Here is a 14,963-nt window from a genome sequence, read left to right as displayed (position 1 = left end):
GTCATGATCATGTATGTTTGGTCCCTCATTTGAGTCCACCTGTGTAGGTTCGGACCCGAGGAACCGAGGACCCCAGCAGTGAGTTCAGCTGCTTCTGTGTCTGTCAGAGCTAGCCAGAGGTGAGTGGAATAACTCTTTATGCTTTAAAGTAAATAAATCAGTTTTAGCATGATTCACGCATCATGAATGCCATGAGATATAATAGGGTGTTTGCATTAGAACTCACGAATATGTTGCATTGCATAATATGTTGATGATGCGGATGAATGTTGAATGGTCCCTTAGTCCTCGTATGTTACGATATGATGATGATACGGTACGGAAGACCAGTGAGGCCCATTCTACGCCCCTGGCACCATGTAAGAGAAAGACCAGTGAGGCCCATCTACGCCCCTGGCACAGTCGGAATGTTATGTTATGTTATGTTATGTAAGAGAAAGACCAGTGAGACCCATTCTACGCCCCTGGCACAGTTGGACCATGTAGAGGACTAATGGTGACAAATTCATCCTTGATGTGATATGATTGTGAAGTGATGCATTCCATGTTATCATGTGTGTTAAATGTTTTATTATTCTGCTCACTGGGCTTTATAGCTCACCCCTCTCCCTTAACCCCCAGGTTTGCAGCTACAGGGTAGACCAGGAGGTCAGCAAGAGTAATGAAGTCTTGGTTATGTAATAGATAGCGTGGACATGAAAAATGTTGAGATGTTATGTTTAAGTACAGTATAGAAATGTAATGTAATGATGTTCATGGATGTTAGAAGTGTGCTTGACCATAGAATGTTGTTATTCCTTTTTAATACATGATCTTAGATGCTTTATGATGTTTATGTAAACCAACTCAACACATGTTATGTCACCCATTGGGGCCTTGATGAGATCCCAAAGAGGGGTCAATGTTTATGATTATGTATAGTGCATGCACAGGTTGAGTTTGGGTGTATGAGAGAATGAATGAATAAAAAGAAAAGTTTTGATTTTTTATGTATGTTGTTGATCATGTATGGGATTAAACAGGCTTACAGGAGGTATGTCAGGCTTGCTACGGGTCCCGGCGGCTTTATGCCGATCTGGATCCTAGCGCCGGTAGCGGTCCGATTTTCGGGTCGTTACAGCCTCCCAATGCCTGAAACATTCTCGTGACGCCCAATTGGGTAACTTGGAAAGCAGAGGTGTGGAAGCATGATGAAGTTTGACACAAACATGAAGGCCCTTGAGAGAAGGGTTGAGAACCTTGTTGCGTTGTTGAATGTCTATGCCACCCATGAGGGGAGGGCGTTGGAGATTGATTTCGTTTATGAGTGCCTTGAGGCACTAGAGAGGGAAAATGAATGTTGTTGGTGGTGATAGCCAAATTGTCTGGAGATTGAGGCCACCCAAAACCTTTTTCATGCGAATGACACTCGGTGGGGTGATCTTGAGTGTAAAATGATGAAAGGGGAGGCAGTGACCTCCCAATTGAAAAGCTACAAGGAGTAGTAGCACGAATAGTAGCGTAAGCATTCTGGCTATAGCGGTCATATCAACTAGAGGTGTTGCACGCTCCACTAGAGACACCATTGGGAGAGAGGTAATGACCTAGTGTTGCACACTCCATTTGAGATGTCTTCTGGAGAGAGGGTAATGACTAGGTGCTACATACTCCCTTTTAGTGACCCTTGGAGAGAGAGTAATGACCTCAAAATATAGTGATAAGAGGGAGGATAAGCCAGTAGAGCTTGAAGCTAATTGAGAATCCCGAGACCGTTTCACTCAAATTGAGGCAAAAAGGCCTCTTGAGACAAAATTGAGGCAAGAGGCCTCCTAAGACAGAATGGAGGCAGAGGCCTCTCATGTATTTTTGCAGGAATGGTGCGAAAATGTTAAATATGACATAGGAGAGACTATAAGCAATACTTCAGAAGTGAACCAGAGGAGCAATTATCAATGGCGTGAATTATGAGCTAATGCCTATGAAGTAGGCAAGAGTAAAATCCCAGAACCTTAATCCTTGTCGTGGAATGGAGGTAAATAATTTTGTATTCAATATGAACTTATTTATTAATATTATTGAGAATTGTGACTGTGCAGACATATAAAGAACAACATTTATGTGGTCAAACTATAAAACTAACTCTATTCGAAGAATGGAAGTGTAAAATCTTATGGATAGAGAATGTTCACAGTTTACATGAGAAAAGGGGGATATGAAATGAGTATGTGGATTGTGACAACAAATTCAAGAGACATGACCGAGCTTAAAACCTTTCTGAAGAAGGTTGAAACCTAGAGGAATATGGTGTAAAGCAAAGGGTGACCAAGATTGAGTTGGTTATATTACCAAGGAGTTAAAGAGATATTCAACTCTCGATATCCCACTGATAGCCGCCCAAGAAGATGGGCCAAAGTAGTAAGTGAGGGAGTGGTCTGAAATGTGGTAAACAAGGTGACATAAAAGTAGCACAACTAAGCATTATGAAGTGTTCTCTATGAAGAAAGCTATATTATTCTACAAATTGCTTGTGCGGAAATGTTTCGAGGGACTTGAAGGACCTTATAAGGAAAATTGAGTAAGGGAGTAGGGAATATAAAGTATAAATCACAGAGTTGTCAACTCTAGGTTGTTTGTGCTTTCTTGTTCTTCCTTACCTAAGGTAGTATTGTTTGTGTGAAGAGATCAAGCATGATTGAAATATTTTTGGGAGTGTTGTGTCAAATAAGGGACATGGAATGGAGGAGGAGATCTTTAAAGTCTTCTTGAGGACTCTAAGAGAAGAAACAAGAATTGAAGTTAGTATAGAACAGCATATCGTTGCACATTGTCATGTATATCAGAGTTGACGCTATAAAGCGGGCACAAATATAAGGTTCGTGAACTATTTACACAATTGTTAGAATCACGACTAAAATTGACGTGGATGATATGAGGAAATAAAGATAAAATAGACAACTTTAGTGCATGGATTAATGTGAGCATGTCCTTTGACGAACTCGCCCAATTGAAGACATCGAAAGGCAAGGTGGATTTCATAATTTCTCCTTTTAGTGAACCCAATACGTCAATAGATGTGGCGTCTCCCAAAATGATACGAGTTATCTTTGTTTCGACCAATAATTGTTCCTTGATAAATGAGAGGTAGTCAAAAGCAGTGAAGAAGAAACTAGTGGCTATCCAGCACGAGGTGGTGCAGGAGTAAACTCAATAAGAGTGGCATTCGACGGAGTATTGTCTATCTGTACGTAGGTGAAAAAAAATAATAATAAATGTGATAATTATGATAAATGAGTAAAGAAGTTATCAACTGTTATGATCTTCTTTTATGAATTATTTGATCTTTATGCATAACTAGTGAGCAAGTTATTGCTTTTATAATTCTTGTTATGTTGTGCAGTGTTGTTAGCGCACAATAAAAGTTTTTTAGATACTCATATTAAACACTATTATGGATGAAATGGTAATAAATCAAAGGTGGTAGTTGCCTCATCTCTCAAACATATCTTTTACAAGAATACGGAGAACGAGCATCTGAATAGGAAGGGTGCATCCTACAAAAAAAATTGAAAACCAAGACTAGGTTTCACAATGATGAAAATGAGTTAAAAAGTGGAATAGGTGGAAGTCCAGAGAGAATAAAAAGAAAACAACAATTACAAGAGTATCAAATAGTGTATGATAGTGTCAACCAACCATGATTGTTGAGCACATGTTCATTTTTTTTAGGTAAATAAACATTTTGACTAGGCAACCAAGAGAAATGTAGGGTAATATTGACACGAGAGTTGTATCAAATGTCGTTGGGTGCAGCAGTGTTGCGAAAACCAATAATTCACTCATCCTATGACAAAAGGAAGAAGGAAGATAAGGGGAAACTGACAAAAGTGAGGACCATTGAACTAGTCAAAAGAGTGTGATGCTCAAGGTAGTGATGAGAGATTGAGATCCTAAATGATAATTCAGTACGAGAAAATGGAATTTAATGAGAGAAAACCCTCTCGCATCGAATGAGTATAATGTTTATGGTGTTTCCTGACATCATTCTTTATCTTTATTTATTTATTTATTCATTTATTCTGAGATATTATATGTATTATTAAGTCAGGTTCCATGTGAGGTGGGACTTGACAAGTTTGTGCTAACAAATATTATGAACATATAGTGTATAACTTCCTTTAGAAGGAATTGGAAAATAATGTGTATTATTAAAAAAACGAGTTTAGTCCTACTTTTGTGGTTGAGTATGAAAGAGACCCTATGGCCAAATAAAAGTTTTCACAAGTGGACCAACGTGGAGGAGGACCGAAATAGGTCAAGAAGCACAGGTTGCTTGAGGCAAGTTGATGAGGCAAGTTGATGTTGTGAGTTACGATGAAAGCAGTATAATAAATGGAGTATCTTCTAGTAATTTTTTAGCTTTGAGTCATAATGATGGTATTAGTTGCTTCATATATAGTCAATCTTAATAGTTATTTTCAGTAGATTTTTACTGCTCATAAGGTTTCAACAAGAAAATGCCAGTTTTTAGTGTTGATATTTTGTGTGTAATGTGCATCTTTTTGTAGGCATTTGGGTACACTACATTCTCATGTAGAGAACAAGAAAATACCAGAGCTTATGAAGGGAAGGACCGTAAAACGTACAAAAGAGGAAGAGAGTGTTGAGTGAGTTTTTTTGAAAGTGGGACACCGATTTCATAGAAGGATTCGCCAAGATTCGCTACAAGTTGAATAAGGCTATATTGTGTCAAGGAGATGATAAAGGTAGTTCAAGTTTTAGTGGTCATGTAACACCTCTACCCAGTCATTTAATTAACCGAGTTGGAGATATCACATTTTGTAACAGTTCTCTTATTTTTCCTATCAGTTATATCATGTAATTCATGACTTTTTTTTTTCTTAAAATCCGGCAGAGTTTCCCCTGAAATATGAGCTTAATTCCACCTGTGAATAATAATAACACACTTCTATAAACTTCAACATTAACCTCCAAACTTCTTTTAACATCAACACAATTTCAACTTAGATCAAACACTTCATTAATCATCTCATTAATCTCAACATAAAACTTATACTAATAACCCATATTTACATCAAAATTAAAATCTTCCAATATATCTAAAACCAACCAGATATAATTTTATCTCTAAAACGTTATGTACATGCCAGATTTTCAAAATCAAATTCATATGAAAATTTACAAAATATACCCCAAGATAGATAATGATATAACTCTGCCTGGGTTGATGCAGATCTTGATCTATAGCTACTCGGATCCACAACCTGCGCGAGGAAAAATAAATTCCTACGCGCTAAGCAAATTGCTTAGTGGTGCTCAACTTCTTCTTTTTTTAAATAAAACATTTAAATCAAAATTCATTTATCAACAATAAATCAACAAATAACAATAAACTATATAGCAAATAATTTGAAACAATTCTAAATCATATTATTATTTCACATATATACAAATTTCAACTTCATAGTCTTTTTCTTTTTCTTCATGTAAAAAGTTTTGTTTTCTTTTAATATTTTTTTTTTAATTTTCTTTTTGGCCCCTATAAATTTAAATGGGATTGTTAAGTCAGATAAAGAAGTTATATTTGTAGGGCACAAAGTGCCAAATAACTGTATGGCTCAAAAGCCGAGCCTATAACTGTAAGTACCTCATTGTATCCCAAAAATCAGTTTAACTGTAGTGCAGTACTGCAAGATCTGTATATGCATGCCACACCCTTAAACTAACTCACAATTCCCACCAAACTTACTAGGGTCAGATTTTAAATAATTTATACATTAAAACAGGGGATAAAAACTTTCAATATTATTCTAACTATAATACTTTATCATATTACAACTGTGCTTTTAAACATTATCATATCATGTAAATCTATTAATGTAATTCAACTACATAAATTACAAGTTCATAATTTAATCCTTAATTAATTAATTATTATTCTTTTTATTTTTTTTCTAATATAATATTCTTTTTTTCTATTTATCACAATATACCTTATTTTATTTTTCTTCTTTTTTTTTGAATTTCTATTTTTATCTTATATTATTCTTATTATTTTTAAACATCATATTTACACTATATCTCACTTTTCTTATTCCTTTAATTTCTATTTTTTTATTCTCTAATCTAATATCTTTGTTCTTTTTTTTTAGTCTATTAAATTTTTTTATTGTCACTATATCTAACCAAATTATATTTCTATCAAAGAATATAGAGTCATTTCATTTGATCCATAACTTTAAGTTTTGGTTAAATTACATATTCATTTTACATATTTTCTATTTATTAAATCTATTATTTCTCAAACTTTGACTATACAATATAACTAAACTATTATTCACTTGGTTTATTCCTATTAGAGTAGTAAAATTTTCACATAGAACATAAATAACAAATTCTTGAATTTATTCAAATAACATTGAGCACAAACCTTAAAATTTTCTAATCTTTTTTTCCTTTTCCTTTTCCTTTAGAATTTCCACTCTTCCCTTCCACTTCTTCTTCATGATAAAAAAAAAATAAACAAAAAGATCATATTAATACAATATTCTTCATACATATTCACATAAAATGATAAGAAATATTACTACATCAAAATCCCTAACATACCCTTAAATTTCTAAACCCTTGGTTACTATTCACTCTTCCTCAACCTGGAATTTTCTCTTTGATTTCTCTTCTTTTCCTCAAATTCTACTTTGAAAATGTGTTAGGGAGAAGATGGGTAATTGATTGGAGACGGAAATTTGGAAAAATTTTGGTATAGAAAAAAATAAAAAAAATGGTATTCCTCTTAGGTTCACGGCAGGAGAGAAAATGGAAAGCAGGAGAGAAAATGAGAAAAGTGTTTCTTTTTCTCTTCTAGTCTTTTCTTCTTATTTTCTTTCTTTTCTCTTTTTTTTTTTTTTAAAGAATGATTTGCTTAAGTGGCTAGCTAAGTGACACTTGCTTTTTAAATTAAAATTTTATTTATCTTCTCTTTTTTTTTCTTCTCTTTTTCTTTTATTTTCTTATTCTTTTTATTTATTTATTATTTTATTTTTGGGATGTTACAGATAAGTCTTATTGACACACATGTTGATTCATAGTGTGTTGTATTCTAGATGACTTGCTATATGGCATATTGCATGAGTTTATGCATGTTGATAGATTTATTGTATGATAAGGTCGTGCTTTTGAGGCAAAAAGTAAGGTTGACAGTTAAAGACAAGTAATGGCGAGACAGCTTAAGGAGAAAAGTTCATGCGATTAACAAGTTCAGGCAATAAGTTCGTGCATAGGAGTAAAGTAACAACTTTTCGCAATATTTGCAGTAGACTAAGAAATTAAGGGCATAACATTTACCAACTGAAAGATAGAGTTTTCGTAGTTTCATCATTATTAAGAGCTAGCAGCTCACAGAGATCAATTGGGGAGATACCAACAAATGAATGATTTCATACTAAGGATTAAGACTGTCCAACAATTTAATCAAGAAGGAATGAGATCAAATCACATTGCGAGCAAGTCTAAAAGCGTCGAACTCGAAAATTGAAGAATCCAACAAACTCAGTTGACGAGGATGTCAACCGTTTAAGTGGCAAGGTCATAGAGTTTTCAGATATCAAAACTGTAATTTTTCAATATTGAAATTTCCAAAAAGTAATATCGGAATAAATTAATTGAAATTATTTATTTTAGGGTGTCATATGAGACATGTTGATGTCTCCTCCTGTTACAATAGGCCTAATTGGCTATCGTAGATTTATGGAGTTTCTGAATTATGCCATCACTTTTTCTGTTAATTTTGTTGTTCGTTTATATAAATCTTGACTAATCAAGTTATTTATATTAGTGATTCTAAAAATTAACTTGACTTAACACCTTCAAATCAAATATGCACTATTTAAATTGATTGTTAAAATTTGAAACTCTAACACGTGGCACTCGCAGCATTCTAAGTCCGAACGGCCTAACTACATTCAACTCATGCATCATAAAGCTGCCCTTTGACTGAAGACCCACTAAAACGCATAAGATCGTGTTTTAGTCCGTTACGGCATTGCCTTTTTTTATTACTTCCAACTAAACAATCGAGTTGATCAACCTTGCACCTTTGACAACGATCTTTAAGATTATATCTAAACTGATTCAAATTAAACTGATACCAATCAATTTTAACGCAAATTAACTTCAAAATTTTTATTATTACATTATGCTGCATTTTTTACTTCAGCAACATGAACCGAATTAAAAGTGGATTCAGTCTGTTTCCCACATTTACCCAGCTTCCCTTTATCCCGGTGTTTAATTTTCGAATCACAATCATTATCAACTACAAAATAGGAAGTAGCGAATTAAACTGAAAAACAAAGTTTACAAATTAGATTTTTTTTTTTTCAAATTACTTTGAACATCGTGGCAGATGGAGATTCTGCCCATCTATCTTCCTTCCGATTAAGAAAATTTACAATCCAATCCCAACCACCTCGATCGTACTCAAGTCTAATTTCTCTTTTTTCCTATTCTACTTGTTTATTACTCTTTTCTCTATGTTTCACGTTGACTCGAACACTAACCCTACACCACCGCTCAAGTTCTCCTGCATCGCGTGTTGGGCGTGACGGTGCTCCCCCTCGTATGTCACAATCAGCATCTTCGGATCGTCGTTAGCCCGTTCTACGTGCTTTCTAGCTGGGCACCCTCTAACAGTACTACACTTGTAATATCCCCTGAAACATACAAAATATTAAGAGTCATCGCTGTGCCTGATTTAATCAAATGACTAATTCAATGGTTGTAACTGAATAATCATGATAGTTACCGTGGGTATGGTGATCCTTTTATTGGCTTTTGACCATACTTTCTCCACGAGTACTCGTCCGGAGGGATATCGGCTATTTTCGAACTAATCGCTGGGACTCTGATCGTTTTCTTCACCCGATTTTTCCTAAAATAATTAAATAAAAAAATATAATTATTCCTCGAACATGTAATTATTTTTATAATAATTTACTGACACTACTAATATTGCTGTACCCTTATCATGCGCATATGTTGCTACAGTGAGCCGACTCGTCAGCGGTCAAAGTCAAGAGACCATGTGCACCAAGCGACCACATAAAAAGACAAAAACAGTGCAAAACCCAAGTTCAAATTTTGATTAATTTCACCTATTCCATGTGGAAAAGGCTCATATTCACAAGTCACCGTCACGCGTACTGCGTGTGTCCATTAAGATAACCACACAGTTCAATACCCAACTCGTTGACCCCAACCCCAACTCGTTTATCGTTGTAAAACAGAGTTAACTCGAGTCAAACTCAACCGAGTTTACCCGAGTTACACCCGTCTGCACTCCGTTAGTTGTCAAATACTAGTGTTGCGCTATTATGACTCCTGATTAGTAGATCTAAGTTAGGCGAGTTAAAGCTAGACATTAGAACTTTGCAAACATTAGCCGTAAGCAAAGATCGACATACCTTCTCTTGGAGCAATGGCACTTCCCGCTAGTGGATCCGGAGAACTTTCCAGACATATCATCGGAATGATCGTGCTCGTGGCACCGCTTCTTGTTGTATGGCCCCGATGAGAGAGGGGGCTTGCCGCCGGAGACCGCAGGCGCCAGGAAAATCGAGGACCCTTGCTTCCCATTTGAAACGCTGCCGTCTCCAGTTATAGCCGAGGACATGAAAGATGAGCTCGATGACACGCTAAAGCTTTCTTTTGTGAACTCAAGCTCTGAGTTCTTACCATTCGAGCTGAATATGCTCGGTTTTGTGAAGTCGAGAGTCAAACTCTGCGGCTGTGACTGAACAAAGCTTGCCGGAGCCGCGATCGGAACCTGAGGAGCTGCCACCGTATGGACGGCAGGCGCCTGTTGTACAGTAGCCGGAGCAGCAACATGAGTCGGAGCTTGATTTAAATTCTGGGGACGAGAGGCGTAACCAGTTGGTGCCGATGACAACGAAGGGGAGAAAGATTGAACAGGTCCGCGTCTGAATCGGGCATGACCGGTCCGGTTGAGAAGAGATATGACTTTTTTAAACTTCGAGACGGTGAGGTCAGTGAGGTCCGTGCAATCCACGTGGTTAGATTGGTGAGACATGAGGCGAATCAGGTGCTCCATACTCTTCAAGCCTTGTGATGCGGCCTCTTGTACAGCCATCTGATCTTCCATTTTTGCAAAGCTCATAAGATCGACGGCCATTTTTGAGGACTAGAAGAAAAAAACAGAAGCAAAATCCAGAGAATAAGAAAACGGCGATGACCTCAACAAGCCATGAAAGCAGAAGTTTTTAAGTAGGAGAGGAAGAGGAAAGTAAGGAAGAAGAGAACAAGAGGGGAAGATATAGAGGATGGCGTGACCGGGTGACCGGGTGAGAGGTGAGAGAAAGAGGTGTTGAAGTCAAAGAGCGGTTACAATCCGACGGACGAGATGAGTTTGAAAATTTCAATGGTGGATGATGGTAACAAGGGAAAGGAAGACCAAACAAAAACTGTGCAAAGTAGTGGGTGGTGGGGCCCGTGTTGGAAAATGATAATTGAAATAGCCAGTCGGACGTAAACCGTGTACCTGTTGTTTTGAATTTTTTTGTGTATGGAAACATGCAATTTTTGAAACAATATTTTTAAGAAAAAAAAAAAACCATATTATATTTGTTTTATAATATTTATTATTCAAAATTTATAATTCTAAATTTAATAGCCTTTACCTTAAAAAAATATAAAAGTTATCTAAAATACTCTTCAAACAATTTATTTTTTGTAAATGTGTTTATTTAGGTTGTAAGTGTATTTAAATAGAATTTGAAAATTTTATTTTTTAAATTTTTTATTTTTATTTTTTAAAAAATAAATAATTATATTTTTATATTAATATTAAATAATTTAAAAATTAATAATAATTTACATAAAAAATAAAAACCAATATGATCTTGAAAATTTTAAAATGTTAGTATAATTTGAGAAAAATAGTTTTCTAAAATAAAAGTTATTGCTTATTGAAAATAGTAATGTATTAATTATTTTCCATTCTACAATCAGGTTAAATTTATTTACTTTTTCCAATTTTCAAAATAAAATCATTCGTGATGCATTTTAAAAATTTATGTGCTTATTAATAAGTAATTTGTTTTTTTTTTTAAATGGAAGTAATTTGTTTATTAATCAGTCTTTTCTTTGAAGTTATTATAATAATATGATTTTCATATCGGCTCGGTGTGGTAAGATTTTACCTAACAGTTTTTTTATTTCTTATTTAAAATAAATTCTTTGAAATGTATTTGTTAGTATGATTTTTCTTATTCAAAGCGCAAAATGATAATATTATAAATCAACTATATATTTTATTCACCCATCCAAAAATATATATATTTTTATTCGCACTGTATTTATTAATGGCTGTATAAATAAATGAAAACTAAATACGGCTATTACTTTAAGCTTTTAAATTTGATTGTTAGAGTCAACTCATTGCACTTCATTTGTGTTTAAATTATGTAAATATTAACTATGAAATAATCTCATGAGCCTATAACTACAGTGGATCCAATCACTCTGTGATTCAAAAGAAGTAGATTTAGTTTAAAATTGAGATCATATCTTATTTAACTAAAATTAAACTATTGATACAATTCAATTTAAAATTTAAAAATTTAATTATTGAATTTAATAAATTATAATCGTAATTAAATGAAAATTAAAACTAAGCAAGACTTCACAATTTCGTTTTCCTTAACCTTGAATTAAAATCAATCACATAACAACAAATATTTGTTTTATTGTAATGATTTATAAACACTTTTGATCAATTTGATTGGTTTATTTTTATATACAAAGAAAGGAGAGAGGAAAATGGAGCGAACAAAAAGTAAAATCAAACTCTCAAATCTTCAGCCTTTTTCGCTTAAGAGTGTAGCGGGTTTGATAGTTTTATTTTATTTTTATTTTTATTTTTTTCTTTCATGTTCTTTCTTGAGATTTTCTTTTATTTTGATTTTTTGTTGGTTGTTGTGATGATTATTAATAATTTATGTCGATTATTGGTGGAAGTGGAATGAGATTGATGATTATTCGACGTTGGAGTTTGAATTGATTTTGTAAGGCTACTCCATAACTAGTTGAAACTAAAAATATCATGGACCGATCTCTTTTTTCAATATACGATGATATTTAGCGCTATATTGATATTATCCGCACAATAATTGTTCTACGATTTTATTCTCTATTCTTATGATTTGGAATAGTTGTTTTATTTATTGCTCAGATAATATTTTGCTAGGTTTTTCGATTTGTGTAAGGTTTGTTGGTATTGCCATTTTTGAGTTTGTGGATTGTTGACATGTCAGTACTACTTGTAATTTGTTGCGATGGCGATATATCTGTGCAACTACAGATAATTCTCTCAAAATCATTTGTTCAGTACTGACATGTAATTTATTGCGATGGTGATATATCAGTGCAACTATAGATAATTCTCTCAAAATCATCTGTTCGATGCTATGAAGGAGTTAGAATATATTCAATTATTGAGATTACATATACTTTTATTTATAATCCGTAATTTTTTTAAAACTGTCTACAATTTACTTTGAATATATTAATATAAATCCAATTTGGAGTATGGGAGTATATCTTATAGTTAAAAAAAAAAAAAATCATTCAACAGTTTGAACATAATTGATTAACTTCATTAGTCTTGACCCCAAAATAAAAGGTATTTTGACTGGAATTCATCAATTCATAAATTAATACATTCCTCCCTTGTATTTGGTCAAATTTTTAGGATTACCTCTTTCTTTCTCCTAACATATTTTATTTGTAATCATTTGAACCTATCCTCACTCTTCTATTTTTTTAAATAAAATATTACTAAATTATATAAGCTTGTAATCAATTATAAATATTAATTAATTAATTAAGTCAAGCCACCTAGAATTGTCTCAAAGCATTTGAATTATATCTTCTAGAACATCTACTTATAAAAATTGAATTTCATTTGGCAGCCTTTGTTTTTCTCTTTTTTTACTAAACAATATTTGGAAAAATAAGTGTGCACAAATAGCTATCGGAAATGTTGACCAATATTAATTTTATTCAAGTTAAAATATAATTAAATAGTTACCCATCTTAAATTTCTACACCAATTTGTTTTTTATAACAATAAAATTTATTTAAAAATTTTAATAATAATTTGATAATATAAGATATTTATAAGGTGCTTTTATTTAGCTTATACATTGATTAAACGGATTTATAAGTAAAAAATATGAAATTAGAGAATAGTTAATGCGTTGGAAAGGATGGAAAAACCAAAATGATTAAAGCAACTCTTAAAAAAATAATAAAAGAGACATCACAGTAAAAAGAGAAATGCAGTGGAGATAAATAAAGCTGACTAATATTAATGGGGATCAAGTGGAGCCATTCCTTTTTTTTTTTTAATCCGAAAATGTTGACCAGCTTTCCCTTAGAGTCACGTCATTTATGGCTTCTACCGGTAACTTATTCTTCAGCCGTTAGATTTATTCGCTTCAATCCAACGGTTAATATTCCATTAGGAGAGTTGACTATCGCTTTATTTATTGTCCAGAACCTCCAAGTGGTAGCACTATTTATATTTCGCCACGTGGCCTCCAGTTTTAATAGCAGTGCAATTTAGCTGGTGCCAATTAAGGTGAATATACTTTTTATTAAATTATGAATTTATCTTAAAACCCATCAATTCCGGCACTTAAAAAATAATTTATTTATTTGTTTACTTGAATAAATATAACCATAATTTTTTATTAATTATTACAATGAAAAAAAAATATTTTTTGATTTTTTATTAGTAGAATAGTTACTCTAATTATATTACGATTAACTTAAAATAATAATGATTTCTTAATTTTTTATTATTAAATAATTCCGTAATTATATATATATATATACATTTTAAAATCAAGTTATTTTTTTATAAAACAAATTTTCAGCTAATTTATTGTATTTTTCTGTTTGTAAGTTAATATTAAAGATGACTATTGTATATAATTTTTGTAACATTTCGATCAAAGCTATATATACACAGCGCAGCCTACGATGGAGACAATTTCCTTTACAATCCACTTTTATTTTTTCATGAGAACGGAACGTGAATATTTTATATATTAATTATAATAATAATAAATAAAAAATTCAAAACGATTAAATCATTTAGGAAATATATATATATATATATATATATATATATATTCTAAAAATGCAGTTGACAAATTTATAAGATCCGATTAAAGGAAAAAAGAAAAACCATTAACATGGGCGCAACATAAATATATGAATAAAAAAAAAGATAATATATAAAAAATTGTCAACGGAATCAACGAAAGGAGCCCAAAAAAACGTGGGGTTGACTCGATGAGGTGAGGAGAGGTTAGTGGTCGAACCCCGTTTTGGTTTAAGAGTAAAAAGACCTTAACATTTGAAAAGAAAAGTCGTGGTCCTTAAGCCAAGCCAACAAATACTATTAATAATATTAATTCAGTTGCATTAAAATTATTTTTAAAAAAATAATTAATATGTATATATTATAGTTTTTTAAAAAATATTTAATCAATTTGAGGTATATTATAGTTTTTAAAAAATAAAAAATTAATAACATAAAATGAGTTTATAATTTATATTAATAAATCTAACAAATTAAAATTTATATTATTTTTTGTAAATTTATTATTTAATTCATATTATTTTATTATTAAATTACTTTGTTCATCTTAATTGCTATTATTAAAAGGATATTTTACAATATATATATGAATTATTAATGAGAGAGAGAAAGAGAGAAACGGAAGGAAAGTTATAAATGAAGATGGCGGAGCATCTGAAAAATATTTGTTTGTTAAAAATCATAAGAAACATACAAACAATACTATAACATTATCAATATCACATTCATGTATCTAGAACCTTTTTTTTTTAGTATGAATTTGACCTTACAATTTTGACTT

At 32.4% G+C, this 14,963-nt stretch overlaps 1 protein-coding gene across 1 annotated transcript; it reads right to left on the bottom strand.

The window, feature by feature from the left end:
* Positions 1 to 8,333: 8,333 nt before the first annotated feature.
* Positions 8,334 to 10,306, bottom strand: LOC110603865 (probable WRKY transcription factor 17). Its single transcript, XM_021741844.2, has 3 exons — positions 9,459 to 10,306; positions 8,801 to 8,926; positions 8,334 to 8,708 (listed from the first exon to the last, which is right to left on the bottom strand). The coding sequence occupies exons 1-3, from the start codon at positions 10,184 to 10,186 to the stop codon at positions 8,534 to 8,536; spliced, it is 1,029 nt and encodes a 342-aa protein (XP_021597536.1). The 5' UTR covers positions 10,187 to 10,306; the 3' UTR covers positions 8,334 to 8,533.
* Between the last annotated feature and the right edge of the window lie 4,657 nt (positions 10,307 to 14,963).

Source organism: Manihot esculenta, chromosome 16, assembly GCF_001659605.2.
Source record: "Manihot esculenta cultivar AM560-2 chromosome 16, M.esculenta_v8, whole genome shotgun sequence".
Lineage (NCBI taxonomy): Eukaryota > Viridiplantae > Streptophyta > Magnoliopsida > Malpighiales > Euphorbiaceae > Manihot > Manihot esculenta.
The sequence above is the reverse complement of the archived record's forward strand: the minus strand, read 5'-3'. Positions and strand labels throughout refer to the sequence as shown.

What these genes read in the sequence shown, in the direction of transcription:
- LOC110603865 (XM_021741844.2), bottom strand. Translation starts at nt 10,186, where the DNA reads ATGGCCGTCGATCTTATGAGCTTTGCAAAAATGGAAGATCAGATGGCT. An exon ending in TGCCATTGCTCCAAGAGAAG is followed by an intron (nt 8,927 to 9,458) that starts GTATGTCGATCT and finishes TAATTATTTTAG; the next exon opens with GAAAAATCGGGTGAAGAAAA. An exon ending in AAAGGATCACCATACCCACG is followed by an intron (nt 8,709 to 8,800) that starts GTAACTATCATG and finishes TGTATGTTTCAG; the next exon opens with GGGATATTACAAGTGTAGTA.